This window comes from Peromyscus leucopus, chromosome 18 (genome assembly GCF_004664715.2).
Source record: "Peromyscus leucopus breed LL Stock chromosome 18, UCI_PerLeu_2.1, whole genome shotgun sequence".
NCBI lineage: Eukaryota > Metazoa > Chordata > Mammalia > Rodentia > Cricetidae > Peromyscus > Peromyscus leucopus.
The window spans coordinates 13,597,122-13,625,098 of NC_051078.1; the positions used below are offsets into that span (position 1 = coordinate 13,597,122).

General features: G+C 44.8%; 1 protein-coding gene across 1 annotated transcript in view; it reads left to right on the forward strand.

The window, feature by feature from the left end:
- Myrfl (myelin regulatory factor like) overlaps positions 1–27,977 on the forward strand; it is a 110,874-nt gene that overhangs the window by 61,225 nt on the left and 21,672 nt on the right. The window contains exons 11-16 of the mRNA XM_028877981.1: positions 1,878–2,078; positions 7,088–7,196; positions 7,896–8,005; positions 21,749–21,915; positions 22,833–22,896; positions 25,623–25,708. Coding sequence (XP_028733814.1) covers positions 1,878–2,078; positions 7,088–7,196; positions 7,896–8,005; positions 21,749–21,915; positions 22,833–22,896; positions 25,623–25,708 — 737 coding nt within the window. The remainder of the gene's footprint in view (positions 1–1,877; positions 2,079–7,087; positions 7,197–7,895; positions 8,006–21,748; positions 21,916–22,832; positions 22,897–25,622; positions 25,709–27,977) is intronic.

Genomic DNA, 27,977 nt, shown 5'->3' on the forward strand with positions numbered 1-27,977 from the left:
CGCTTGGACACATGAAGACATGGGTTCTGGGGACGGGAAGGAAATGCATAGATCTTACAGTATTTTTCACTTGAGATGATGACCCCCTTCTTAGTATCCATTGTAGATCTATCTGTGTTCCTTTGTGAGAAAATTTGAACACATCCTAGGGATTTAGCTTTAGCTGATGAAACAAATAAGTATTGCGTTAAAAAAAAAATCTACTTGCATTTGTTCCTTACCAACATGATAAGAATTATCCCAGAGCTCGCTAACAGCAGGAGTCCATCCCTGTCCTGGTGTGTTGCCTCAAAGTGGTTCTAATCAGCGCTCGCCTCGTGTCTCTGTTGATCGCTCACCATAAAAGAACTTGAGTCAAAGCCAACTCACAGTTCCCATCCGAAGGGCTCCAGGGATCTTGCAGAAAAGCTTTTGTTCAAGTGAACTTATATAAAATAGCATTTCAAGCTGTTGGTTTGAATTTTCCCACCGCCGTTGTCTGTGAAGGGTCAGTGGCGGGGTTTTCTGAGACGTCCAAGTTTTAAGATGGCCAAAACAGAAGAGGAGGTGGGAGTTGCCCAAAAGTTCTTCAGTTGAAATTAAACTAAGAGCTGCTAAACTTGGTGGCTTCTTTTAATTTTGTTTTAGTGTATAACACATGCAGGTAACAGAACATTCAAACAATACCAAAGAAAGTGTCTCGTGAACGCTGCCTCTGCTGCCCACCCCAGTTCCTAGGTCTCCCTGTGTGTGTTCATGGGCAAATTGGCATGATGACTCCTTGGGCTGTCTACTGGGTAAATGGTGCCTAGATACGTGAGGCCCACCAGATGGGCAAAAGTGAGGTCACTGTATTAGTGTTACCCTCTGAGGTGTCAGGGTCCTAGTGAATCTGGATTCTCCACAACTGGCTACAAATGCAAAAAAATCACATTTAGAAGAACACATCACCATTTAGAAAAAGCAAGCAGATTTTTGTTGTGAGGAATGGGAGGGATTTGGAGACCCCTATGTAAGGTATTTGGAAACACGTTCATCAGCTCTAAGGAAGCCGGGAGGAAAGAGTGTAACCCAGTAGAAATTCTTTGGCAAAGGGTTTTATTGGAAGGAAAGTCTTCAGAACCTTGGCTGGCCCAATAGTTTCACTTGGATTGTTTTTTAAAGATTGCCGGGGCTACCTCTAGGCCACATTGTGAAATAGCAAAGTTGGAGTCATTCTTTAGTAATCGGAGGAAATGTAGACGGATTATCTACCTGGTCTTGGGCAATTTATTGTCCTTTCGGTGTGCCAGCGTCAATAAAGGAGCCTAACGGTGCTTCTATCAGAATCAATGCATGGATTATCACACAAAAATGTAGCCGCCACTATTCCACAGTCCCACCCATGTCTAGGGAGTGGTTGAGGTGTATTTTATATGTTTGTGGTGTTCGTCAATTGCATAGAATCACTAACGCGAGTGTTTTGCAGTTATAAAAGGCTAGTTAAACACAAGGTATTTTAATTTCCTTGAGCATTAAATAATGCTCATTTTTTTTGTTCTGAATTTAAATCATTATTATGTCTGAACTGAGAGTCCTTTTTAGTCCCCCCCTCTCCCTCCCCATCTTTTAAAGTTGTCCATGTGGTGTAACAACACCCAGTGCAGTCTCTGAGAAATGTTACAGAGATTGGATGTTCTCAGCCATGGCATGCAGAGCTCCCGCTGTTGGGGGGGCCTCTCTGGTTCTCCTGGGCTCTCAGTGTTATCTCTCTGCATCAGAGTGTTCTACCCTACTGGGGAGTCTCACGGGAAGGACTCAGATAACAGTCTGTTTTTCTTTGCTCCGGAGAGGACTCATGATGAACCGTTTCTGCTACCGTAACTTTAACTGTGGGGCGTGCCGCTCTGTTTCCCCAGGCCTCCAACCCTGGGCAGTTTGAAAATGACAGTGATGCACTGTGGCAGCGAGGACAAGTTCCAGAAGCCGTCATCTGTCACGGCCGAGTAGGAATAAACACAGATGCACCTGACGAAGCCCTGGTTGTCTGTGGCAACATGAAAGTGATGGGGACCATCTTGCATCCCTCTGACAGCCGGGTGAAGGAGAATATCCAGGAGGTGAGCCTGGGGTACGCCACAGGGCCCTTCCTCTGACGCCTCAGTCAGGTGCCTGGGACTCCAGTCGGACACTCCCGGCCAGGGCATGTTTCTGTTGGTGTGAAGTAACAACTTACTTGAAGATAATGACGGTTGGGACGGCTGGGCATCTCTGCTGCAGTTGTAAAGCTGTCCCTCTCCCTGGGGGACGGGTTTGCAGGACAGAGTCCATGGGCAGAGGCAGCAGCTCACTGGTGTGCTCACCGGACAGCATGTTTTACAGTTGTTTTCCACAGGCCAGGGCCTTCCTTCCAGGCCCAGCATTTCCCGTCTCCCATTGGTACCCCTCCATCGGGTTGCTGGACATAGACTTCTCCAGCCCCTTCCTCCCAGGGTTTCTTATCCTGGCTCGGCTAGCCATGCAAGCATGGTCCCTATGTAAGATCTTTGGGGAGCACTTGAAAAGCTCCCCAGTCAGGGACCTTCCTGGGACAACCACCTCTGGACCAGACCCCTGGTGCCTTGCTCCACTTAGGACAGACAGTGGCCTAGTGGATAACACAATCTGGCCCAAAGAGCCACTTCGATAAAGGTGCTTCCCCTGGCTGACGTCAGGGTCCTCAGCCGTGACATGGAAGTAAGCCTACCTGACCCTCCGGGGTTATTTATTTTCCAATTACTTGGAATAAGAGTACAAAATCCTGGAAAGCTGTAGTAGCTCCGTGGGCCAAGGTGATCAGGATGAAGACTGAGTCTCGAGTCAGGCCACTCCTGATTCCAGCTTCTCCGGGCATTCAATCTTCCCATGACTGCATCCACCGTTTCCCCACCTTCTCACAAGACTGCTAAAAATCGGTTTTTAGCCTCATTTCCCCTCCTTTATTTGTTCTTCTTTTAACCAATAGCGGGTCTAATCTGTTCATTGGTGGCCTCTCTTCCAGACTGCGTTCCTTTCCCAGTGCACACGTGTGCTGGGTTTTCTGAACTGGCCGCTGGGAGGATTCCCAAGAAGGGTCGTAATGGCTGACTTTCCCGCTGCTTACAAACCTGCCGTTCACATCAGGGTTGCTGTGCCCTCCTCCTTGGGTGGGAATTCAGGACTAGAAAGTCCTCGCTTTCCAAACTTATAGTTCTAAGTTTCGAGCTTTAGAGAGACACGCACTGTCTGCATTTCAGCTGATACCAGCTCATACGTGTTCTCGAATCGGGCCACACCAATGGCTTATGACTTCTCAATCGGACAATTTGAGAATGTCCTCCCTAATCCTGGTTGCTATCACCGGGCTTACATAGAATTTAATTTACCAAAAGTCATCACATTTTGCTCTCAATTAAAGAAAATAGGTTGTCTTGAATAACAAACATCCCTGGAGCTTCACAAGTCCTTCTAGGAAGCATTCTTGGCATAAGTAACGTGTCCCCTTGCCTTAGACTCTGGATGAGGAACTCCCCACTCCTGCCTCTGTTCCCAGCAGCCTGAGGGGACAAAGAGAATTGTGGACTACATTTAGAAGGCTGGAGATATACCCTGACAGCGTCAGCTCAGGACTTCAACCCAGGGGTGTGCCAGGCTTCTGGCTTGCAATCCGTGAGGAGAGAATGCTTGAGTGTGAGCCTTTTACCCATGTCATGAATTTTTTCTAAGATCATATGTGTGGAACATTTTTTTAACCTGTATACAGCTAAGTAAACAGTAGATTTACTTGCACAAAATACATACTATTAATATGATATTTTAAAAATTTGTCTTTTATTAGTATGTGTGTGCTATCTGTATTTGTGAAATGGATCTGTGAACATCATCTTTTCTTCTCTCCGACTCAGTTTTTCCAAACTTTTAATGAAAACGCCATCCTCCCAGGGTTTTTAGAAGGATCACAGACCATTCGTGCGCTATAATGAAATGTCACTGGGCAATTTATACACAATAGAAATTTATTACTCGTAATTCTAGAGGCTATTACAAGAAATTCCAAGATGAAGGCACTGACAGGTTTAATGTCTATCGAAGGCTGAGGTTAAAGGCGTGCCAAGGAGGTGTGTGGAACAGTATTTTCACATGGTAGAAAGATGGAGGGGCATGAAGGAAAGAGGTCTGACTTTCTGAGCTAGTCTCATATATATGTGTGTGTGTGTGTGTATATATATATATATATATATATATATATATATATACACACATATATATATATATATATATATGAATTCCATTATGTAGCTCTGGCTGGCCTGGAACTTGCTAGGTAGTCCAGTCTGGACTTGAACTCACAGAGATGGACCTGCCTCTGTCTTCCAAATGTAGGAAGTAAGGGTTCCTACAACCACACTCCATTCCTTATAACCCTTTATCAATCCGTTCACGAGTGTAGAGACCTCATAACTTAATCTCTGCTGTGGCGGGGTTAAAATGTTTAGGGAGCTGATTGCTTTGGCTATCTGGGGTCTTTTGTGGTTCTATATGAATTTTAGGATTTTTTTCTATTTCTATGAAGAGTGTTGTAGACATTTTTATTGGTATTGATTGAATCTGTAAATTGCTTTTGGTAGAATGGTAATTTTCACAATATTAATTCTACTAACCTATGACCATGAGTCTTTCCATTTTCTGATATCTTCTTCAATCTTTTCTTCAGAGATTTAAAGTTTCCATTGTAGAGATTCTTCACCTCCTTAGTTGGGGTTGTTTCTAGTCCTTTATTTTTATTTTATTCATTTTTTTTAGGTATTGGAAATGGGGTCATTTTTCTTATTTCCTTCTCAGCAAGTTCACTATTTGTATAGATCAAAGCACTGGTTTTCCTATGTTGATCATTGCATTCTGCAATATAACTGAAGGAGTTTTCTAGAAAGGTCTGTAGGGTCTTTTTAGTATAGAATCACATGATCTGTGCATGAGGCTAATTTTAATTCTTCCTTTCTATTTTAACACACCTGTAGCATTCTCTTCTCTTCCTGTTCTGACTTTGAGGACCGTACTGAATGCGAGTGGGAACCTTTCCTCATTCCAGAGTTTACAGGAAATGCTCCCAGTTCCCCCACTTACATAATGCTGGCTGGACATTTGTTGTATATAACCTCTATTATTTTTAGGTCCATTCCATTTATTACCAATTTGTCTAAGACTTTTATCATGAAGACACACTGAATTTTGTCAAATGTCTTTTGTGCCTCTATTGGGAGGATTTGTGATTTCTGTCCTTATGTCCATTAATTCTGTGTATTACATTTGTTGATTTGCTTATGTTGAACCAGGCTTGCCTCTCTGAGGTGGAGCCTGTTTAGTCATAACATGTCATCTTGCTATGTTCTTGAATTCAGTTTGCAAGCATTCGATTGAGAAATTCTGCATCTGTTGTGAGCAGGGAACCTGGTCTGCTATACTTTAGTTGTCTGTCCGTCTTTATTTGATTTTGGTGTCAGGATAATGCAGGCTTTGTAGAATGGATTTGGTGCTACACTTTCTCTTCCTGGTGCATGCTGGCAGAGTGCTGGGTTCCCCAGAACAGCTACTTCACAACTCGTGAAGGCAGGAGAGAGAAAGTTGCTGTTTCTGGATGACTCCTGTTGGCAGCCCTGCGCTCACTGTTAATATTAGTATCCCGTGCTTACGCTGGTCAGGTTTGCAAGTCTCTCTGAGATCCCAGGAGTCGTACCTCTGTGACGCTGAGCAGTGGAGATGAACGATGCTGATTCCTAGGTGGGGGAGAGGCCTGATATGATCCTGGTGGGACAGCTGCCCTGATAAACTTTGGGACAGTGGCAGCTGCTTTACCAGTCACTGATGTTGGTAGTTATTCCTTGGTGGAAAGGCAGATGGGGTGTGGATGCAGGGGAGGCAGGCAGTCTGGTGGTCACTGCAGATCTCTGTGGTGGAAACTCACTGATGATACAGCCTCTGTAGGTGTTTGCTGGAAGAGGCGTCTAAGGTTGACTTGGAGAGGGCCCAGGCCAGCATGCCTTATCCCAAGTGGCCGCTGTGGTTGCAGTGGTGGGTGCCGAGTCAGACCTTGGAGGACGTTCACTAGAGAATGGGGCACATGTTTGTCAGTCAGTGGGTCCTGAGGTGAGAAGCTTGCCTGGGCAGTACAGCAGGGCTGACCCTCCTATTTCCCTAACCATAGTCATCCACTCACTAGAGATGGCTTTTAGTCTGCCGCCATCTTACCCAAAAGTCCCTGGGTGATATATTTCTAATTGCCAAAATAGCATTGATTTCACAGTCCAGCAATATTCTAAAAGAAAAATCAGGGAACATACAGAAAAGTCACCAGTGTGTTTTTTCAGATTAATGTCATTAAAGCTAGATATAGCTGTTTTGTGAATTTATCTTAAAAAGATCCTTCAGATTAAAGGGGAAATAATCCTTTGGAGCAAACGTTCAGTTTTTAGGGAAGATTAACTTCACTATCTTGCTATCAAATTTTCTGGAGACCAGTAGAATTTGTATTGAGGACTTGGCAATGACAACTGGGGACAGCATTAGACACAGAGCCGGGGAGAAGGATGCTGAACTAAGCCCTGAGAAGCTTGGGGAGGGAAAAGAGGACAACTCACTCAGAGAAACTTCCTCGGGCAAGATGGCCCAAGTAACCCAAGAGGATGGGACCCCTCCTTACCTCAAGGTTGTCCCTGATCTAGCACTGTGTTTTCAGTTTCTAAGTAGAAGCTGGGGATGGAGGGGGGGGCAAACCTTTAGACTCAATTGAACAGGACACCTTGGTACCCTGAAGAGGCTCTCCAACGTGAGAATCCTCGAACGTTACCGAGAAGGGAAGGTGGAGAGCAGAGTAGGAGGCGCTTGGGCTCCATGATTTAGACTGAAATTTTTTAGGGGATGGGAGTTAGCAGTGCCTATTTTAAAGCCTTGGTTTTCCTGAGGAGGGGGTAGGAAGCATCTCCTAGTCTAGTTCAGTCAATAGAAAGGGGCACTCATGCTGTCAATCTTCCTAGCCTCTCGGGGTCATGCTTGCTGCTGATTTGAATAACAAATGCCTAAACAGGTGAAATTTGCTCTCCCTTAATTAAATCAGGTCGACACAAACGAACAGCTGAGGAGAATAGCCCAGATGAGGATTGTTGAATATGACTACAAGCCGGAATTTGCATCTGCCATGGGGATAAACACGGCCCACCGAACAGGTACAGACCCAGAGCCTCTTCAATTTTCTGTTCTCAGCTATGAAGCAACTCTTTGTCTCTTGATCGTGAGCTTGTGTGCTGCCGCATTTGACAATACCGTGCCCATCCAGCACATCCTCTGTGAAGCCCAAGTCACTGGAACAGGGAAGGTTAGAGAATGTGTGGGTCTCCTTTATGTAACACCTCCGTGCTGCACCCCAAGCCCTGGTAGTTTGAATATATTGCTGTGAGGTGAGGGTGTAAGGGCAGAGAGCAGCAAAGCTGTGTGAAGGGGAGTCCTGGGCAGTCTAGGGACGGAGCAAAAAGATGGGTGAAGCTAGTTAAGAGACCATCAGCACAGTAATGCTCGTTCCTCAGCCCGGGAATCCTAAAAATAAGCAGGAACACTGAGGAATCAAAGTCTCCTATAGGAACGTAAAGGAATCAAACTAAAAACTTGCTTCCTTCTCTGTATAGGGATTTAAAGGTGTTTATTCACCCTTTCCAACATTAGATAGAGTCTTAAAACAATAGAAGAGTGGGGGGGGGTGAGGGAAGTTGTGGGGAGACTTTTACTTTTATTTCTATAGTGGTTCTTGCTTCAGTTGTAGATCAAAGCTTTCCAGAATCCCCATGGCTGTCCGTAGTCCATTCTGAAGTAGGAAATCCTTCGAGCATCGCCCCGCCCCCATTAACCTTGCTGGAGTGTTCTGTGTATAGGAATGATTGCCCAAGAGGTGCAAGAGATCCTGCCCAGAGCCGTAAGAGAGGTTGGGGACATCACGTGTGGAAATGGGGAGACGCTGGAGAACTTCCTCATGGTGGATAAGGTAAATTAGTTGTTCAAAAGGTGTCAGCAGCTAGCTGTGGCTGCCACTCATCACTGAACCCTGTGGCAGCACAATGGGCAGGCACAGTTCCCCTGGAAGTGTGGCTTGAAAAGAATCGTTCACTGAGCTGTAGAGTGGGTTCCAATTATCACACACTGGTCACTCGAGGTTTTCATCCTGGGAGGTGTCAAATGGCTGCAGTAATGAATGACTCAGTCGGTGGACTTCATTTAGTCATTCCACATTGTATTAAAAAAAATTGGAATGCCACTTTATGCCTCATATCTAAATATATCTATACTTTCCTAACCTATAATAACAATAGCAATGATGATGTTGATGTTGATGATGATGATGATGATGATGATGATGATGTTGGTGATGATGATGTTGGTGATGATGATAATGATGATGATGGTAATGATAATGATGATGGTGATGATGATAATGTTGATGGTGATGATGATGATGATGATGATAGGCCCCATAAGGGAAAAAGGACTATGCAATGGTTAGAATCCTTTTCAGCTAGGATTATTGAAGGAAAACTGGCCCAGGCAGAATCCACTTTGTATGGCTGTTTTCAAAATAAGGTCCAGACAGCATGGGAAACCTTAACAAAAAGCTCAGTCGTATCTCATCTTTAAAAACAGAACCGCAGGGGGAGCAATGGCTCAGTGGTTAATGGCACTTGCTGATCTTCCAAAGGACCCAGGTTCAATCCCCAGCATCCACATGGCAGTTCACAACCATCTGTAACACCAGCCCTGCACTCACGTGGTACACAGACATACATGAAGGCAAAATAGTCATACACACAAAATAACAAAATAACTAAAAATAAAATGGAAACAAGACTACAGCTTATAACAAAAATACTTATGTTCTATGATACCAGGAAAATAGTAATTTTTCAATTTGCTTCTTCTCAGAATAATTAATGATTGGACATGGTGTTGCAATTTTTGCATAGGTTTTTTTTTTTTTCTCGATGAAACTGTAAGTACCACAATGGCATCATAAAGTGGGTAATTTTTACAAGGATCTTTGTGAGTCTCTTCTGTTTCACCGAGGGCTTGTCTAGATCCGTTGATATTCAAATTGTTCTCTGTTGAAGGATGCCCCTGTGCCTCTAGATTGGGCCCCTCACTGGATAACAGGTCTAAGTTGGCCAGTTCCTCTCCTGTCAATGCAGCCTGTGTGATCTGGGTAGTTCTGTGATATCACGCCCGTCAATCTTGTGACATCCTGCTCTTTTGCAAGGCTCGCAAATGACTCTGCTGCCGGCTCACTGTGCATCGGATGTATGTGTTAGGTGTGGGGAGGAAAGCCTGATTACCGTAGGGATTTTCTTAGCAGTGGGCATGGATGTTTGCATGGAGACTAATTTCTATTTCATTAGTTCATGGGGGAGTGCTTCTCGAACTTTGCAGTGCACACACCCCACTGGGGGCAGGGTCTCGCTTAAATGCACGTTCTAATCTGGTAGGAATGGGACAGCACCCATGGGACTAAGCACCCTCCAGGTGGTGATACCAATCTTGCCAGCCCTGCGGGTCATAGCCAAACCAAACCGTGCCTTTTTGTGCTCAATTCCTCCATCATCTTCCGCTAGCAAAGCGCTGTTCAACAAACAAGAGGGAAAGCAGCCTCTCAGAGGTTGGCTCCGCCCTGGGCTGCAAGAGCCACCCGACAGAAGCAATTCCTGCCTCTGCTGCCAGGACCACATCTTCCTCATCTTCCTCAGAAGCTGTGCTTTAGACGCCCTTGCCCAGACTGTTGGAGAAGCACGGAATGAGAAATCAATGGACTTCTTTCCCATTTCCTTTTGTTGTCGTGAAGATATACATATAGACAACATGGTGTTTAGCATCTTAGCCACCTTTGAAGGTCTAGCTCCGTGACCTCAAGCATATCCATTGTGTGGATGAGCCACCATCACCACCCATCTCCAGAACTCTTTGTTTGGCAACACTGAAATTCTATGTTCATTAGCAATAGCTCTGCCTATCTTCCTTCTCCTAGTGACTGGCAGCCCACCTTTTACTTTGTCTGGGTCTGACTACTCCAAGTACTTCAGATAGATGGCATTGTGCAGGGTTGCCTTTTATGATAGCCTGTTTCACTTGGTCAACAGAGGCCTGCCCATGTTGTAGTACAGACATTTTTTTTTTCCTTTTTAAGGCCAAGCAATGTTCCGTTGTGTGTATTAATCACATTTTGCTTACTGATTCAATCACAGATGAACACCAGTTGCCTTTCCATCTTAACCATTGAAAATGATGGATGTGCAAATGATGGATATCTTTTTGAGTCCTGGTTTTCACTTTTGGGGGGATGTACACCCAAAGTGGAATTTCTGGATCATATGGTGTCTTAGGGTTTCTATTGCTATGATGAAACACCATTACCATAAAGTAAGTTAGGGAGGAAAGGGTTTACTTGGCTTACACTTTCATATCTGTGTTCATCATTGAAGGAAGTCAGGAAAGGAACTCAAGCAGGGCAGGAACCTGGAGGCAGGAGCTGATGCAGAGGCCATGGAGGGGTGCTGCTTACTGGCTTGCTCCTCATGGCTTGCTCAGCCTGCTTTCTTATAGAACCCAGGACCACTAGCCTAGGGATGTCACCACCCACCATGGCCTGGACCCTCCTCCAACAAACACTAATTAGGAAATTGCCCTACAATGGGCAATTGTAGGATGGGGCAAATGAGGAAAAGACATGGCAAGACTTGACTACAGCCAGATCTTATGAAGGCATCTTCTCAGTTGAGGTTCCCTCCTCTCAAATGTCTCTAGTTTGCATCAAGTTGATATAAATCTAGGCAGCACATATGGTAGTTCTATTTCAGATTTTGAGGAATAATCCTGCTGTTTCAGAAATGCTCCATTCTCATTGCAGTGACAAAGTGTTCTAGTTTCTTCACCGACACTTGTTATTTTCTGAATAGCAGCCATCTCATTATGTGGCTGAGATTTGCACGTTCCGAGTCATTAGTGACGAGTGTCTCCTAATGCCAGTGTTGACCATTGTTGGGACATCTTCTGAGAAATGTCTGTGTCAATTTGGTTTTTTGCCTTTTTTGTTCCGTTGGAATTTTCTGTACTCTGGGTGTCCATCACTTTTTCAGATACACTTTCTTCTGTTCTATGTTCTACATGCTGTCTTCTCCTTTTCCTTTCCTTCCTTCCTTCCTTCCTTCCTTCCTTCCTTCCTTCCTTCCTTCCTTCCTTCCTTCCTTCTTTCCTTCCTTCCTCCCTCCCTCCCTCCCCTCCCTTCCCCCCTCTTTCTTTCTTTCTTTCTTTCTTTCTTTCTTTCTTTCTTTCTTTCTTTCTTTCTTTCTTTCTTTCTCTCTCTCTCTCTCTCTCTCTCTCTCTCTCTCTCTCTCTCTCTCCCTCCCTCCCTCTCTCCCTCCCTCCCTTCCTTCCTTCCTTTCTCTCTGTTTTGTGAGACAGGGTTGTTTTAATTAACACAGGCTGGCCTTCAACTCACAGCAGCCCTCCTGCCTCAGCCTCCTGAGTTCTGTGACCACAGGTGTGGACCACTACACCCAGCTATAAATTATCCTTTGATTCTCTTGATAATGTCTTTGGACGTGCAGAAGTTCTTAAGTTTAATGTCCAGTTTATCTATTTTTCTCTTTTATTTCCTGAGCCTTTGGTATCATATCTGAGACATCATTGCCAAATCCAGTGTGTAGACTCTGTCCTTTGAAGGGTTTTTATCTGTTTAGGTCTCACATTTAGGTTTTTGATGCACTTGAGTTGATGTTGTAGACAGTACGAAGCAAGGTCCAGCTCCAGCATGTGGATATCCAATTTTCCAATCATCTATTAAAAACGGTCCTCTTGTCACTAAGGGCCCCCAGCATCCTTGCCAAAAGTTACCTGGCTGTTCGTACAAGTCTGTCCCTGGGATACCACCAAGGTAGTCTTGAGGGTGTATAAGAAAGCAGGCTGAGCAAGCCATGAGGAGCAAGCCAGTAAGCAGCACCCCTCCATGGCCTCTGCATCAGCTCCTGCCTCCTGGTTCCCACCCTGAGTTGTCTTCTGGTTTCTCTGGGGTGATGGTAAGCATGAAATAAACCCTTTCTTTTCCAAGTTGCTTACAGTCATGGTGTTTTATTATAGTACCAGGAATCTTAACTAAGATACCACACCCCCCCACTGCCATGTCCTGCTCCCATTAATCAACCATGTAGACACCTCCTGTTTGTGAACCCCCCCTTTTTTTTTTTTACTAGATTTTTCCCCTCTCATCCTCAAAACTGCCCAGTATGTTTCTGCCCCAGAGCCAAGTGTTTTCTACCCTAAAGACTCTTCCCACAGTCAGGCTCATTGTCTGGACTTCACTGCCCAAGCCTTCCCTGATGGTTTATCTGAAATGATCGGATCAGTTCTGTTTGTGAGGCTCAGGGTCATTCCTGGGTATATGGTAACTTTACACAGACCCCATGTACCCCTCGGCTGGGCCTCTCTACTGTGAATATTTGTACACTCTGGCTCATAGCAGCTTGAGGGGATTTGTGTCCAACTGAAATTACCTGTAAATTTACTTGTTCTTTGCTGTCTCCCTAGAGAGTTGTGTGAGAGCCAAAATCTATGTTTTTCAGAATTATTACTCTAGTACTTTATTGTGCCTTCTATGCCAGGGCTTAAAGCACTATAGGAATTCAACAAATATTGGAAACATGAATTAATGAGTTGTGTGATGCCTAGGTTGATCCGTAGGCCTCTGAAGACACACTCTTGAGTGTTTATCCCATTGTTCTGTCATGGTAGGAGAACACACTTCTTAAACCCTGTGCTGATGAGTCCTGGGTCCATTATGCTATAGGCATCCTGGGAAGGATTGATGTTTATTCCTGGTTTCTGAATCCCAGTGACGAGGAGAAGTGGTTTCTTGGCCTAAGAAAATCTGAAGAAGTAAATTTCTGGGGCAGATGAGTTCATATTTGGCCTTGAGATGTCGATTGAACCCTCAAGATGAACATGGCCAGAAGGCTATGTGGGTTGTGGAACTCCAGAGAGCAGCTGGGGACAGAGAGGAGGCGGCAGCCAAGCATGAGGATGCCAGGAAGGGGGAGAGATTATGGACGAAAGTCACAGATGAAAAGCTGGTGGCCAAGTCTGGCCTGAAGATAGTTCTTCTCTCGTAGTTTAAAAAACTTGCAAATCTGTTGCCTATATTTAAACAATCAGAAATCTTCTCATGCTTTTTTAGACTCTTGTCTTCTGTGAAACATCAGAAGTCCTGGAAACATGGGGCTGGGGTGAATGTCCCCAGCAGGGGCTTCACACTGTGGCTTGTATGGCCCTACAAGTTTTCAAATTTATGTGGAATGAGAACTAGAAGACCAATATGAATAGTTGGAAGCCCCATTCGGTTGAGGCTATAGAGCAGTGGTTCTCAACCTGTGGGTCACACCCCCCAAAATACCATCTGAAAACACAGCTATTTATATTGTGATTCGTAACTATAGCAACATTTACAGTTATGAAGTAGCAACGACAATAATTTTATGGCTGGGGGGGTCACCACAACATGAGGAGCTGTATTAAAGGGTCACAGCCTTAGGAAGGTTGAGGACCATTGCTGTAGAGAAAGGAGGGCACCCACAGAGACTGGGAGGATGGGGCAAACGAGGAAAAGACATGGCAAGGACAGCAAACCTCACGTTAAGAGGACCAGAAAGGAAGCAGGAGGAGACAGATGAGCTGGGAGGCCCCAGCTGGGACATATGCTTGGAGTGGTACTGGATGCGGGCAGCCTTCACAGTATGAAATACTGCCTGGCTGGGTACGGTGACCATGACGACAATCTCAACCCTGGGAAGGCTGAAGCAGGAGGATCATGGGCTTCAGGCCGGCCTAGACTACATGAAACCCTGTCTCAGCAAGCCAACAAGCTACCCACCAGATTGCTGGCTGGCTCTCATCCCCAGCACTGGTACGACATCTGACTTTCTAAAATACGCTATTTTTATTGAATGAAATTATCTTTGCTTTTCTCTGATTAGTAAGGGCCCTGTGGACCTCTTTCTTGTAGTCCATACTTACATTCCTTCTTCTGTGAATTTGGTCCAGCATTCTATTCATTTACATTTATTTGTTGTGTGTGTGTGTGTGTGGGGGGATTTGGCTCTGTTATTTTATTCTTTCCTGGTACTCTCAAAACAAAACTAATATTCTAAATCTAAATCGAAATAGCTGCAGGCAGTGATGGTAGTGTTAATAACACTTTAGCACTATGTGACTTATTTCTGCTTTGTTCTTATTGCTGGACCGTTTCTCCATTAAACAGTGTGCTCTCTGAAGGCAGGAACTTTGTCTGCAGTGCTTGGTTTATTTCCTCCTGCTGTTCAGGAGAATGTCTAGCACATCAAAGTGTTTGATGATGAGGACGGATTCCGTTCAAACCGTGGATAAGAAAGTCTGTGGGTTTTGAAGCAGCTAGTAACTGCGTATGCACACCTCCCATGGCACATGCCTGGATATCAGAGGACAACTCAGAAGAGTTGGTTCCATTCTTCCACCGTGTGGGGCCCGGAGAATGAACTCAGGTTATCAGATTGAGCAACCAGAACTTTCTGTACTGAGCCATCCCACTGACCTGGGTGAGAAACTTTTGTTGCTGCTTTTCTAGCAAAGATAGTTAACCAGACAAGAGCTCCACTCCCTGGACCTCCCCTCTCCCCATTCTTGTTGATTACCTAATTACATTAGATAATGAATTAGATAATGAAATGAGATAGTGAAATAGAGCTCCTCGATGTGGGATGGGACATAGTGACCACCTACATGGGGAATAAAAGACAGAGGTCATGTTGGCCATGCGTGCTAGCTCAGTCTGGGCTCTGGCACACGTAGTCTTTCTGCAAATGAAATTGCCTTGCTGAGTTACTCCACTTTGTTCACGTGTCCCTTTGTGCAACACGAAGATTATCCTTTTCCAACATTAGCAGTAATTTCTACGACAATGTTTTTCCTATTACAACCATGAAGTTGTGTTTGCGCTTAGGTATTGGACCCCATTCATAGCTGGACAGAGTTAAGTAATGAATTAGATTCACTTGTTTATAACCAAAGGTGATTATCAATGAGAAAGGCCTCAGGGTAGGGTGTACTCTGCTCAACACTAATAAATTCAAACCTCTACATGAACACTCTTCATGTCTATGAGGAAAGAGTTCCTCAAGCATCCAGATGTACATTCTTCATCAAATACTCTCAGGGTGACCCTATCAGCAGGGTAAAGGACGTTAGAAAAAAATCACACAACTATTTATCATCCTTACAAGCCTCATTGTGATGATGTAGGACAAAAGTTAGAATTTGAAGTGTTTTAGCAAGAATTGATGGCTATAACATATCCTAGAAATTTCCGTAAAGTCATGACAAGCCATGATTATAATCAGATAGGAGTAATAAATTCCCTCTCCATTTTTATTGCTTTCTAAATAGGAAAGCATGTGAATTATCTCCTTGCCTATTGGACCTACTACAAGATATATGGTGCTGAAAAATCTGACCTGAAGAAATTAGAGCTGGCCTTTTATCATTATTGACAAGTAACTAGACATGTGCAGCGATTGCTTGTGTCTCCTAAGGCAGTGTTAAAAATCCCCTTGGGGAAGGCATTGCAGAAAGAGTTGATGCTAGTTAGAGAGGACTTCATCCTTCTCCACTGTCTGCTTTGGTTAGAGCTAAATCACGGATAATTGAGAAGACATTTTTCAAAAAGGAGTAAGCACAGAAAGGAAGGAGTGTGCGCAGGGCATGGTGGAGGAAGGGAGCGGATTCCCGAGCGGTGGGATAGCCAATGGTCTGTGTGTGCGTTGAGAGGGGAAAGAGGTCAGAGAGGATGGCTGGCAATGTGGTTTGGACTGCTGAGTGGATATCTACTGACCATGTGGTCTGCTGTAAATATTACAGCTGTCGTTGTTCAATATGCTCTGTAATCTAAGCTCAGCGGGCAATCGTATGACATCCATTTTGATTTAGAACCATGGAATGGCTCTCTTATCTTCACTATTTCTGTTTATATTTCACTAAACAAATGGAAAAGCCTGGACCAGCATTGGAAACATTAGAAAGGATTTTTTTTCCCCAGAAGATCTTTCATTTATTTTTAAAGAAAAAAATTTTTTTAAATGAATTTTTTTGTTTGTTTGTTTTTTAAATGATGTATATGTATGTGTATGTGAGTGCAGGTGCATAAGGAGACAGGAAGTCACAGGCATCAGACTCCTCCCCGGAACTAAAGATACAGGCAATTTTGAGCGGCCATGTGGATACTGGGACTAAACTCATTTCCTCTACAAGAGCAGTATGTGCTCCTAGCCACTGAGCCATCTCTCTAGTCTCAAAGAAAAAGTATTAATGCACACAAGAGTAGAATAGTAGTTGTCTTAGTTAGGGTTTCATTGCTGTGAAGAGACACCATGACCATGGCAACTCTTATGAAGGAAAACATTTAATTAGGGCTGGCTTACAGGTTCAGAGGTTTAGTCCATCATCATCATGGTGGGACAGACATGGTGCTGGAGGAGGAGCCGAGAGTTCTACATCTGGATCAGCAGGCAGCAAGAAGAAAGCGACACTGGGCCTGGCTTGAGCACCTGAAACCTCAAAGCCCGCCCCTAGTAACACACTTCCTCCAACAAGGCCACACCCACTCCAACAAGGCCACACCCACTCCAACAAGGCCATGCCTCCTAACGGGGCCACTCCCCATGAGCCTATGGGGGCCATTTTCATCCAAACCACCACAGTCATGAAAACCTACACCTATCTCACTTGGATTCCATCGAATATTAATTATTTTTCTCATCACTGTGACAGAAGCTGACAGAAGCCACTTGAGGGAAGAAAGATCTATTACGAGACAGGTTCAGCCACTGATGGTGGGGACATTCATGACAGCGACCCCACGAGGCAGCACTTCCTCAGGTCTTTGCGAATCAGGAAATGAAGTCTCAGGCTGCAGGTAGCCTGGGCTAGACCCCTCAAAGGCCCATCCCACTGACCCACAGAAGCTCTGTGCCCGTTCCAAAGGTGATGAATTCTTAAAACAGTGCCACCAATAATCAGGCAGCCATGTGTTCGAGCCCGTGAGTCTATGGAGGGCATCTTGGGCAACCCTGAGTCTGCAGGGTATCTCACATTCAAATCCTAATATGCTACAGATTCTTATTTCCAACTAAATTATTTAAACCAAGTTCCAAAGTTATATCAATTTATTATAGATACTCTAACATATTCCTCCCCCTCCCCCGTGTGTGTGTGTCTGTGTGTGTGTCTGTGTGTGTGTGTGTGTGTGTGTGTGTGTGTGTATCTTTCCTCAGAAGGGCCACCAATCTTGTTTTCTGAGACAAGGTCTCTCATTGGCTTGCTTAGTAGCCTAGAATGTCTAGCATGAGCCCTGGGGACTGCCCATCTGTCTCTCCAGAGCTGGAGTTACAAGCGCACATCACTATGGCTGCCTGGCTCTCTCCCCTTGGGTTCTGGGTGTCTAACTTATATCTTCCTGCTTGCACAGCAAAGGTTTTACGCGTGGAGCTATCTCCTCAGCCCAGCAACATTTTTCTGAAGGGGAAAGACCAACTTTTAAAAACTGAACTAATATACCATTATCACACACACAAATCTACCAATTATGGTACATTTTACCATAGTTGGTGCTGAAATTTCACAAGTGTATTTTTTTTTTATTTTTTAAAAAAAGTATAGATATCCATCTGGCTTGGGCAACCACTGAAAATAACTTTCTATTAGATCTACTATTTCATCAGGGGTGATGTTCTATGATTCTTTATTTAACCTTCGGCCTTCTACTAAAATGAAGACCCTTTTCCTTACCAGCTATGTAGATGACATACAGTTGAGGATGCAAAAGCTTCATTCCTTCCTTCCTTTCTTAATGAGTTTTTGAAAGGAAAAAAAAAAAAAAACCAGTTAAACCTCTAATACCTACTGAAGGCAACCAATAAAGCATTTTTAAATTGGGTACAACATACGACTGTGGGTGCTTTTAAAACACATTTGAATCTTTGATCTAGTTCAGCAATTCGCCCTTTGATGTCCTCTGGTTTCTCCAGGCGGTTCTTGGTTACTCTGGCATACCCACAGTCGTGGGTGGCCATCCTCTGCTGCCTCAGATAGCTGTCCGAGCTCTCCCTTCACACCCTGCCTGCCCCAAACCTGAGGCTACCCCTCCTCCCAAGATCCCTGGTTCATTTCAGTGAGCAGTGTCTGGAGACCACAGTGAAGGCGCTCACTGTGAGTGGGCCAGAAATATCTTGTTATTATACTTTGTCATGGGTAAGGCTAGGAAATGACTTTCCTCTAAGGATATAGAATACATCAGGAATCCATGGTGATACTTATAATTGAAACTTAGAGTTGCTAGGCTTTTACACACATTTTTGGCTTTGTATTTATATCTTGTATCTTAAATGCTTAAAACCCCAGGTCTCTAACATAATCATGTATATGTTATATTCAGTTATAATCATATATGGTATATGTGTACATACAATCCCTCACTATTATTACTAACAGTGTGATTATTAAACGTTTAAGATTTCATTGCTAATTATTTTTATTTTGGTATATAGAATATATCTTTCTAAGAAGGACTAGTCAATTACTGTTTTGAAGACATTGTTAAAAATAAATTCTTTCTGTAAAGCTAAACCAGAAACTCAATACTACTTTGCTTTTTCTTTACAAAATGCTTTTTTTTTTGGTCTAATGATGGTTCACCATTTTTATTTTTTAATAATTTATTTATTTTTGTCTTATGTTCATTGGTGTTTTGCCTGCATGTATGTCTGTGTGAGGGTGTCAGATCTTGGAGTTACAGACAGCTGTGAGCTGCCATGTGGGTGCTGGGAATTGAACCCAGGTCCTCTGGAAGAGCAGTCAGTACTCTTAACCTCTGAGCCTTCTCTCCAGTCCCCTGGTTCACCATTTAAAAAAAAAAACAACCCACAATGTTATTTTGCATTTTATTGTATTTACATTTTTGTTTTTTTTATAACCTTACAAAGCAGTAGGATTCCAAATAATGGGGTTTTTGTATGTATTGCCTTTGGTTGACTTTCCCAATATCTCTCTGTACCTTTTCCTGCGGTGCCTTTCACCCCAGCTGACCCTATTAATACTGATCTGCTGTCTTCTCTACCCCACTCCCTCAGAACATCCTTCTCCCAGTCTCAGGAACCCTTTCCTTGTTTCTTGGAATTTCCTCCTCTATTCTCCCACCTGATATATGTACTTAGCAATTAGAGGGTAGATTCACCTGTGAATGAGAACGTAAAGAAAAGTACCCACCTTATTCTAAAGGCAAGTCTACATATTACAACATAATATATATACCATATATATGGAGGGTTTTTTTTTTTTTTGAGCTGAGGATTGAACCCAGGGCCTTGTGCTTGCTAGGCAAGCGCTCTACCACTGAGCTAAATCCCCAACCCCAGGAAGGTTGTTCTGAGAGCCTGGTTTTATCCACTTTACCTACCTTGCTTCTTCTTTCCTATTATGTATAAAATTTTTAGTTATAATTTTTGATTTTTTTCAATATGAGAAACATAGGCACAGTTTATATGTCTCCCTCACTTTTAGACAAAATGGATACTTTGCGTACACCGGCCTGTGTTTTTGATTCTAACATGTTCATAATCTCATCATCAAGCCCGCTACTGATGGGTATTTCAGTTGCTGTCAGTCTCTATTCCTCCTTCATCTTGTATTTTACCAGTCAGTCTAGGGAATAGATTTCTAGAAACGGGAGTTACTGGCTCAGAAAACATATGCATTTTTGCTAGGCTATGGCTAAGTTCTACCCCATTCCTTGTTTGTCACTAGGTTTTTTAGATAGATTTTAAAAGGCTATCTGATATTATTTTAGTGGGGAAAAGGGTTTTAGAACACACACACACACACACACACACACACACACACACACACACTTAAAGCAAGCATAGGCCTCATCGATGAAGCAGTGGGTCCTTAGCCTCCCAAAGCTTTCTGCTTTGCCAAGCTGCTGACCTGGCCCCTCTCAATTTGCCTGCTGTCATTTAGGTTGAACAAAGAATCAACACCATGCTTGTCCACCACGGACTCCCCATTTAAATAGAGAGAGAGAGCCTGCTACAGTCAGGGTGGACAAATGGCCAAGCGACAAGGTCGGGGGCTTCAGGTAGACCTCCTTGGCTGGCTGGGAACTTAAGATGATCATTCAATGTTTCTCGAGACACACGTGTCTTTAAAAATTGCACAAACTGAGTCTTAACCCTGGAGTGCTCAGCTTTGATCCCCACTGGATGGGCATGTATTTCTTGTTCCCACTGTATTAGCATATATTCATTGTTCAAAATAACAGCTTTCATTAATTCATTCCCAGGCCTGCATATACCACACTCTAGTTCCATTTCCAGGGATGGTCTCTCAGGGTTTGAAACTCCAAACAGACCACCCCGAGTCTGATCTCCCAGCCATAGATAACCTTGAGTCCTTGGCCTTGGGGTGCTTTACCATACTGTACAGTATTGAGCTGCTCTCTCGGTAAGACCCAGGCTTTGAACCTTGAACTTTTCAGAAGAGAGAAGATAAAGAGGAAAGGTCATGGGGTCAGGTGAGCTCCAGTGAGAGTTCACCAACGCTTTTTATTATGGCCAAGATGGACACGAGTTCATAGTCCAACCAAACCCTGCAGGTGGGGAAGGGGCTGGCCTGGGCATCCCGGCTTTGGCAAGGTCCCCCCATTTCTTTGTCTTTTCAGGTGTGTTAGTGACTTCCATTGAACAAAGGGGGTTAAGTGCGTTTTAAAAATTCTGTTTGAGAGTCAGATTAAAAGTTGAATTACACAAGATCACTCGGGAGATGGTAGAGCAGATGGAGGGGTGGGAGGGGGGAGTCCAGGCCTTTAGAGGAATGTTGTTTTGGTTTCATTTTGAAATTTATTTTGGAGACATGGTCTCTATATGTAGCTGAGGCTGGCCTGGAACTTACTCTATAGCCCAGACTAGCTGGAACTCATGATCCTCCTGTCTCAGCTTCTGGATGCTCCACTTACAGATGCGTGCTCCAACACCTGGCTAAGCTTCGCCTGAATGTCTTGGCCATATTTTACCAGGGAGAGCTGCAGTCACTTTATAAGGGGATTTAGGAATGGACACAAATCAGCTCTTGGAAGTCTGTTCTGATTTTCTTTTCTTTTCTTTTCTTTTTTTTTTGTTTTGTTTTTTGAGACACAGGGTTTCTCTGTGTAGCTTTGCACCTTTCCTGGAACTCACTTGGTAGCCCAGGCTGGCCTCGAACTCACAGAGATCTGCCTGGCTCTGCCTCCCGGGTGCTGGAATTAAAGGCGTGCGCCACCACCGCCCAGCCTGATTTTCTTTTTATGGGTTTTACACATAGCACAGTGGTCATAGAAAAATGCCTTTGGACTTCAAACTTGACGGTCCTTCAGCCCCATTTTCTCTCTTGGGTTACAAGGACATATTTTCATTTTATTGAAAATGGATCAGAAGCAGTCTTACCACCCAGCTCTGGGCAGTTTGGCGAGCCGGTTCCAGGTTTTGAACCACTCCCGCTGATTTCTCCTGAGCTAACTTGAAGTTGCGGGTATATAACCCTTTCCGGTGGCATCTTCCGGCTTCTGGGTAGTGCGCGGACAGCTCCCTGGCCTCAGTCTCTCCCATTCTGCAGCTTGCACTGTGGTCCTTTCTAGGACCAGATCTTCATGGAGAACGTAGGCGCCGTGAAACAGCTCTGCAAGCTGACCAACAACCTGGAAGAACGGATCGAGGAGTTAGAGATCTGGAACAAAAGGCTGGCCAGGTTAAAACGCCTCAGCAGCAGCTGGAAGTCCTCTGTCAGTGAAGCCAGTTCCAGCAGGTATGTTCAGTGTCTCCACAGGACTCCCTGGGAGGAAAAGAGCGGACTCCTCCCATAGGAGGAGGGGCAACAGTTCCCATAGGAGACCGCTCTGCCTGGCCTTGATGGGGCAACAGTTCCACTTTCTGACACTGAGGTCCCTAGTCCTCCCTTAGAAGAGTTTAGGATGCAGGCTGGGATGGTGGTGGCCCATGGCTTTAATCCCAGCACTCGGGAGGCAGAGCCTCTGTGAGTTCGAGGCCAGCCTGGTCTACAGAGAGAGCTCCAGGACAGGCACCAAAGCTACACAGAGAAACCCTGTCTCGAAAAACAAAAACAAAACACACAAACAAACATACAAACAAAAAAGACCTGGGGTGAAATAAAAGTATAGCAGGAAAAGGTCTTTTGAGTTTAGGATGCACTTGCCTACTGATATTTTTGTTACATGTTTTGTTGGTGATCTTAAAATGAAGTACGAGGCATCTGTTTGAGAGCCTCAACCATTAGAAGAAATGCAAATATTAGCAAAAAGATATTTTCCCCTTCAAGGAGGAGGGCTGGCCATTTCTAAATTTAGAAAAATCATCTTTGATCCTGGGGGCAGGGCGGTGGTAATTTTGTTGTTTTTACTACTTAAGGAATTAAATGCACAGTTCCTGGGCTCTAGTTCTTTAAGAGAGAGAGAGAGAGAGAGAGAGAGAGAGAGAGAGAGAGAGAGAGAGAGAGAGAGAAATAATGTTAATGCATTCATTAATGCTCACTAAAGATTTTTTCCCCCACAAAAGAACTCCAATTGCTTTGACTTTTCTTATTTCCAATGATGACTGTATTACAAAAGAAAAGTCCCCCTGCTATGTCTGTGACAGCGTGGGCCTTTGTCATAAACCTAGAAAGGCATTTAAAGTAATCAATTCTCTCTTTCTCTCTCTTTAAAGCAAATTTAGCAGAGCTGTTAGTACCTCTCCATCAAGAAGGGCCATTTCCAAAAAGCCCAACAAGGTAAGTAGACTGAAATTTAAAACCAACAGAGACGGGATTTTCTACACAAAACGAAGTTTTAGTTGAGTCTCCTGGTGTATGTAGATCTGTATCCCAGCTGCTTGGGGTTGGGGGTCGGGGGAGGCTGAACCAGCAAGATGGGAAGTGCGAAGCCTGCATTTTATAGCCTGGGGTATAAAATGAGTTCAAGGCTTGCCTGGACAACTTTGTAAGAGCCTGTGGGAGTAGCTCACTAGTAGAGCATTTGTCTTACATATGAGTGGCTCTGTTTTCAATCCATAATCACACACACACACACACACACACACACACACACACACACACACACACACACGATTTTAGAGAAATTGATCAACACATCCTTCTTGGTCTGTTTCCCTAGTTTGCACCCTTCCACGGGTGTTAATGGCTATTATCTATTTTTTAAACAACAAAAACAACAAAAGCCTAAAGACAAGTGTAGTCAGAAGCTTTCCTGTGTCCCACAGCTGCTCAGTCCCAAGCAAACCCACAGAGGCTTATATTAATTGCAAACTGTTTAGTCTATGGCTCAGGCTTACTGCTAACTAGCTCTTCTATGTTAAATTAACCCACCTCTATTAATCTATGTATCACTGCGTGTCTCCTGGCTTTACCTGTGTTCCATTACATCTTGTTCTCTTGGCAGCTCTCAGCATCTCCCCTACTCTGCCTTTCTTCTCCCTGTATCTTTTCTTGGATTCCCCGCCTGGCTGTAAACTGTCTTGCCATAGGCCAGAGCAGCTTCTTTATTAACCAATGGTAGCCACACATATTCACAGCGAACGGAAGGACCATCCCCATGCTGTCTTGGCAGTGGTCTCTGCTTCTATGAAGTTGACTTCCCTTGCCTGTCACTACCAGCTCTCTAGGTGGCCTTTGCCCCTAGAGGCCTCCTTGGGTCATTGGGTCATTGAAATATATACACATGGGTGGAAAGTGGTGCTCCTGGACCGAATGGGGAGTGTTGATGGTCAAAATTCTACAGGTACTGGACCTCTAGGTAAGAAGCATGGCTGGGACCACACAGGTCTTGGTGCTGGCCAAGACATTTTCTGGAGGAAGTTGAGGCCACCTCTATCTAGTGCTAATGCAGTCAGTAGGATGGTCCTTACTTTGCTCTGTTTCTCCAAAAGATAGGTAGCTGCTGTCTACAGTGGTAGATGAGATGGGAAGGCTTGACAGTTCCAGTTAGAATTCAGGATCAGTAGAAGAGAAGAGGAAAGGGTAAGAATAGCTGCATACATCTCATGCCACATAAAACCTGTTGAGACGGAATTTACCGGGGCGTTTAGACTTTTGACAGTCTCCATAGTCATCCTTAGGTATATCCAGATTGGAGAATTGTTGCATTGTTAATTGGGCCCCCCTAATAACTCAGAGAAGCACTTGGGCATTATTTTATTTTCCCATGTTCGTGGTAAGGAAGATGAGAATGAATGGTAGGTATATACAGGACTTGACTCAGTCATTTCCCAACATAGTCAAAGGACTGTGAGCAAAATCAAGGAGATTTAAACTAGCCCAGCAGCCTGGTGCCGGGAGCCCTTATTCTAGGAAGAATACTATTAAGTCCAACCAACTCAGCAAATTCCACTGAACCCTTTCTTGGCATGACAGTCCTCAGACATCCTCTGAACATTCCCAGTGAGAGTTAGGAAGGGTACCTACCAGGCACAGACTTTGTGACATTCAGACTTGCTTCCGGTGGCATTCATGAAAGACTTGGTACTAACAGCCCCTAGGCTTCTGTGCCTGTTAAAAAGTATATGATTAAACACCCCCTCTTTACAACAAAGAACATGCTCCTTAACTAGCTAACAAATCGAAGGAATAACTAGAGGGCAATTTAAAACTATTTCTTAGTTATTCCCATTCCTGTATACCCTTCAGTCAAAATCCCGTTTCCACTCTGTCTTCTGAGAAGGAAGGACACAGCCCTCCCCACTGGAGTCCTGGGAACCTCCTAAGTAGGCAGCACTCATTAGAGCGGTCAGGAACCCCTTCAGCTCCATTCCCTACTGGTTTCACAGCTCCTGTTTTGTGTTTGTAGTCCTTCCCCATTCCCCGTGTGCTAGTTTTTACGACACTATGTGTCTGCCCTGGCGTGTGCTTCATTACCTTCCTAGAGACAATATTTACTGATTTTCATATCGTCTGTGGTTGTACAAAGCAGCAATCAATCAATGTTCATTGAAAGAATGGAAGAATAAACAAAACACGGGCCCAGAGCTGTCCTTATCCATAGGTGGGAAAATGGGACACTCACATGCCATAAGGTGTGCCTGGTAGGACTTTGTGTCACAAAATCTTTCCTATGGCTTCCCTGACATTCTCATGTGGGGATTCATTCCTTCCTGTCTGGAAGAACTTTGGATCTCTCCAAGTCCGTTAGGAGACGGGCGCCTGGGTTCTGACATCCTTGTCTTCTAGGCTGCCTTCTTTCATAAAGGACAAGACGGTATGCACAACTGTCCTGCACACACTAGGCAAAGGTCAGGCTGCTGCAGCCTGCAGCACCTAGCAATGGGAGGCTTTGAATGAGATTGCTGTGTTTAGAGAGGCAAGAGCAGAGGGGGCAGGTGTAAACTGAGGCACGTCGGGAGGAGTCACCATCGTTGGGAGGCAGCAAAGATCTCGGCTGGTTTGGGTCTTCAGGCCTTACAGCTGCTGTTCTGATCTGTCCACATTCCTCAACTTTCCCACAGGTGTCCTTTTCAGGAAGGAAACAGTCCTGCCCCAACTGGGTTTTCCAGACACTGGTTATAGCTCTAATTGCTGTAATGACGTTTTGGTAAGAAAAACTTCCATGTTATGCTATCAAGATTTTCTTTTCTTTTTTTTCCTTTTCTTTCTTTTTTCACACATGAACTGGGGACTGACCTTCTCTTTGCTTAAAGATAAAGAGCTTTCTTTTTCTTTTTTTTAAATCAGGCACTAATCTTTGATAACTTAAAGATTAGTTAAATCTTTGAAATTCATATCTTGAAGAAAACACAACTGGATTTATGTACTTAGATGTGAGATGAATGATGATCTTATTCTTTTCAATCAATTGTGATTTAGCAGCAGACCATGGTGTGTGTGTGTGTGTGTGTGTGTGTGTGTGTGTGTGTGTGTGTATGTTATTTGTCTTATCTTTGCAAGTAACTCTCTCAAATTCTTTGTTTTCCTTTCTGTCTACTTGGGAGAAAGGGACAAGTGGGAAATCCTGTACAGCCTGTGCTGCCCGGCACTGATATCGGTTAGGATGCTTTGTATTCTGCCACGAAGACTTTTCTATCCAAGAGCCCCCAAGAACTGTGAAAATTCGTAGACACCTGAAACCATAGCCCAGACTGCTAAGAGAGTAAGCAAGCAGATGCAGCATCAGGGAGGCTGTGGTGGCTTTGACCTCTGTCTCTGCCTGGAGGTGGTGGTTGTGGAGGTGAGACTGGAGGAGATGGTGGAGGAAGGAGTAGAGGTGATTGTGGGCTAGGAATGGAGGAGGGAGTGGGGGAGAGTGGAGGAGGGCAGAGTGATCCTCACTGTAATGCTGCACTTTCTCACGTCTCTGGTCTCTAGGATCCTGTGGTCACAAGGACAGCTCCCTACACCAAAGTTGTCTCGCTTGTGCTCTCTGGGCTTGTAAACAGTACATCCTTTTCTTTTCTCCCTCCCTCCCTCCCTTCCTTTCTTTCCTTTTGGTTTTGTTGTTGTTGTTGTTGTGTTTCTCTGTTTAGCCCCAGCTGTCCTGGAACTCGCTCTGTGGACCAGGCTGGCCTCAGACTCACAGAGATCTGCCTACCGAGATTAAATGTGTGCCGCCACCACCCTGTTGAACAGTATTTTCTTGTTGATGCTCTGACGTAGTAAAAGCAAAGCTATGCTTTGTGTGTATGGAAAGGAATGATGTCTGGGCTTGCATGGAGGAAGACGGTTGTTCCAGGGGCAAAGCAAGTGGAGTGCCAGACGTGCTCCCCAGCTGTGCCAGAGGTGCTCCCGGCTGTGCCAGAGGTTCTCCCCGGCTGTGCCAGAGGTGCTCCCAGCTGTGAAAGAGGTGCTCCCCAGCTGTGCCAGAGGTGCTCCCCAGCTGTGCCAGAGATGTTCCCCAGCTGTGCCAAATGTGCTCCCCAGCTGTGCCAGATGTGCTCCCCGGCTGTGCCAGAGGTGCTCCCTAGCTGTGCCAGAGGTGCTCCCAGCTGTGAAAGAGGTGCTCCCCAGCTGTGCCAGAGGTGCTCCCAGCTGTGCCAGAGATGCTCCCCAGCTGTGCCAGAGGTGCTCCCCAGCTGTGCCAGAGATATTTCCCAGCTGTGCCAGAGATGTTCCCCAGCTGTGCCAGAGGTGCTCCCCGGCTGCGGGACACTGTGTAGCTCTCTGTCCTCTTCCCTCAGTGTTCCACTTTTTAGATGATTGAGTGAGTGATTTGGCCCTGGGGGTTACACCCTGGCCTTTGAGCATGCCACATCCATGCTCTCATTGATTAGAACCTCAGTTCAGCCCAGCTAATGCCCACGGTGGGAATATGCCCTGGTGTTTGAAGTCATGACCTGAAATTCCTATCAGGAGCCTTTGCATGTCCCCTCAGTTTCCTAAGCGCTCATCTTCTGCTAGGTTCCCCAGCCCAGGGGAGGGAAAGCGTCTACTTTTAGCAGACACAAGTCACATGCTCCGGAGATACAACCCCAGCCCTGTGAAGAGGTGTAGATGAACAGTCTTATTAAATAAGAAACACAGAGCCAATTGCAGAGTGAGAAGCCCAAGAGGTCAGAGCAATAGCTAAGAGCTAAAAACCCTCTCTTACCCTTCACCACCGCTGCTGTCCTTCCCCTCAGCAAAGAGGCCTACTTCCTGTGCGTCTGTCCTTTTATTGACTTTCTGTTCTGCCTTCTCATTGGTTGTAAACCCAACCACATGACCTCCTCGTCACTGCCTGTCTGTACAGACCTCCAGATCTTCTATGGTTGGTATTGAGATTAAAGGTGTGCGTCTCCATGCTGGCTGTGTCCTTGAACACACAGAGATCCGCCTAGCTCTGCCTCCCAAGTGCTGAGATTAAAGGCGTGCACCACCACCACCCAGCT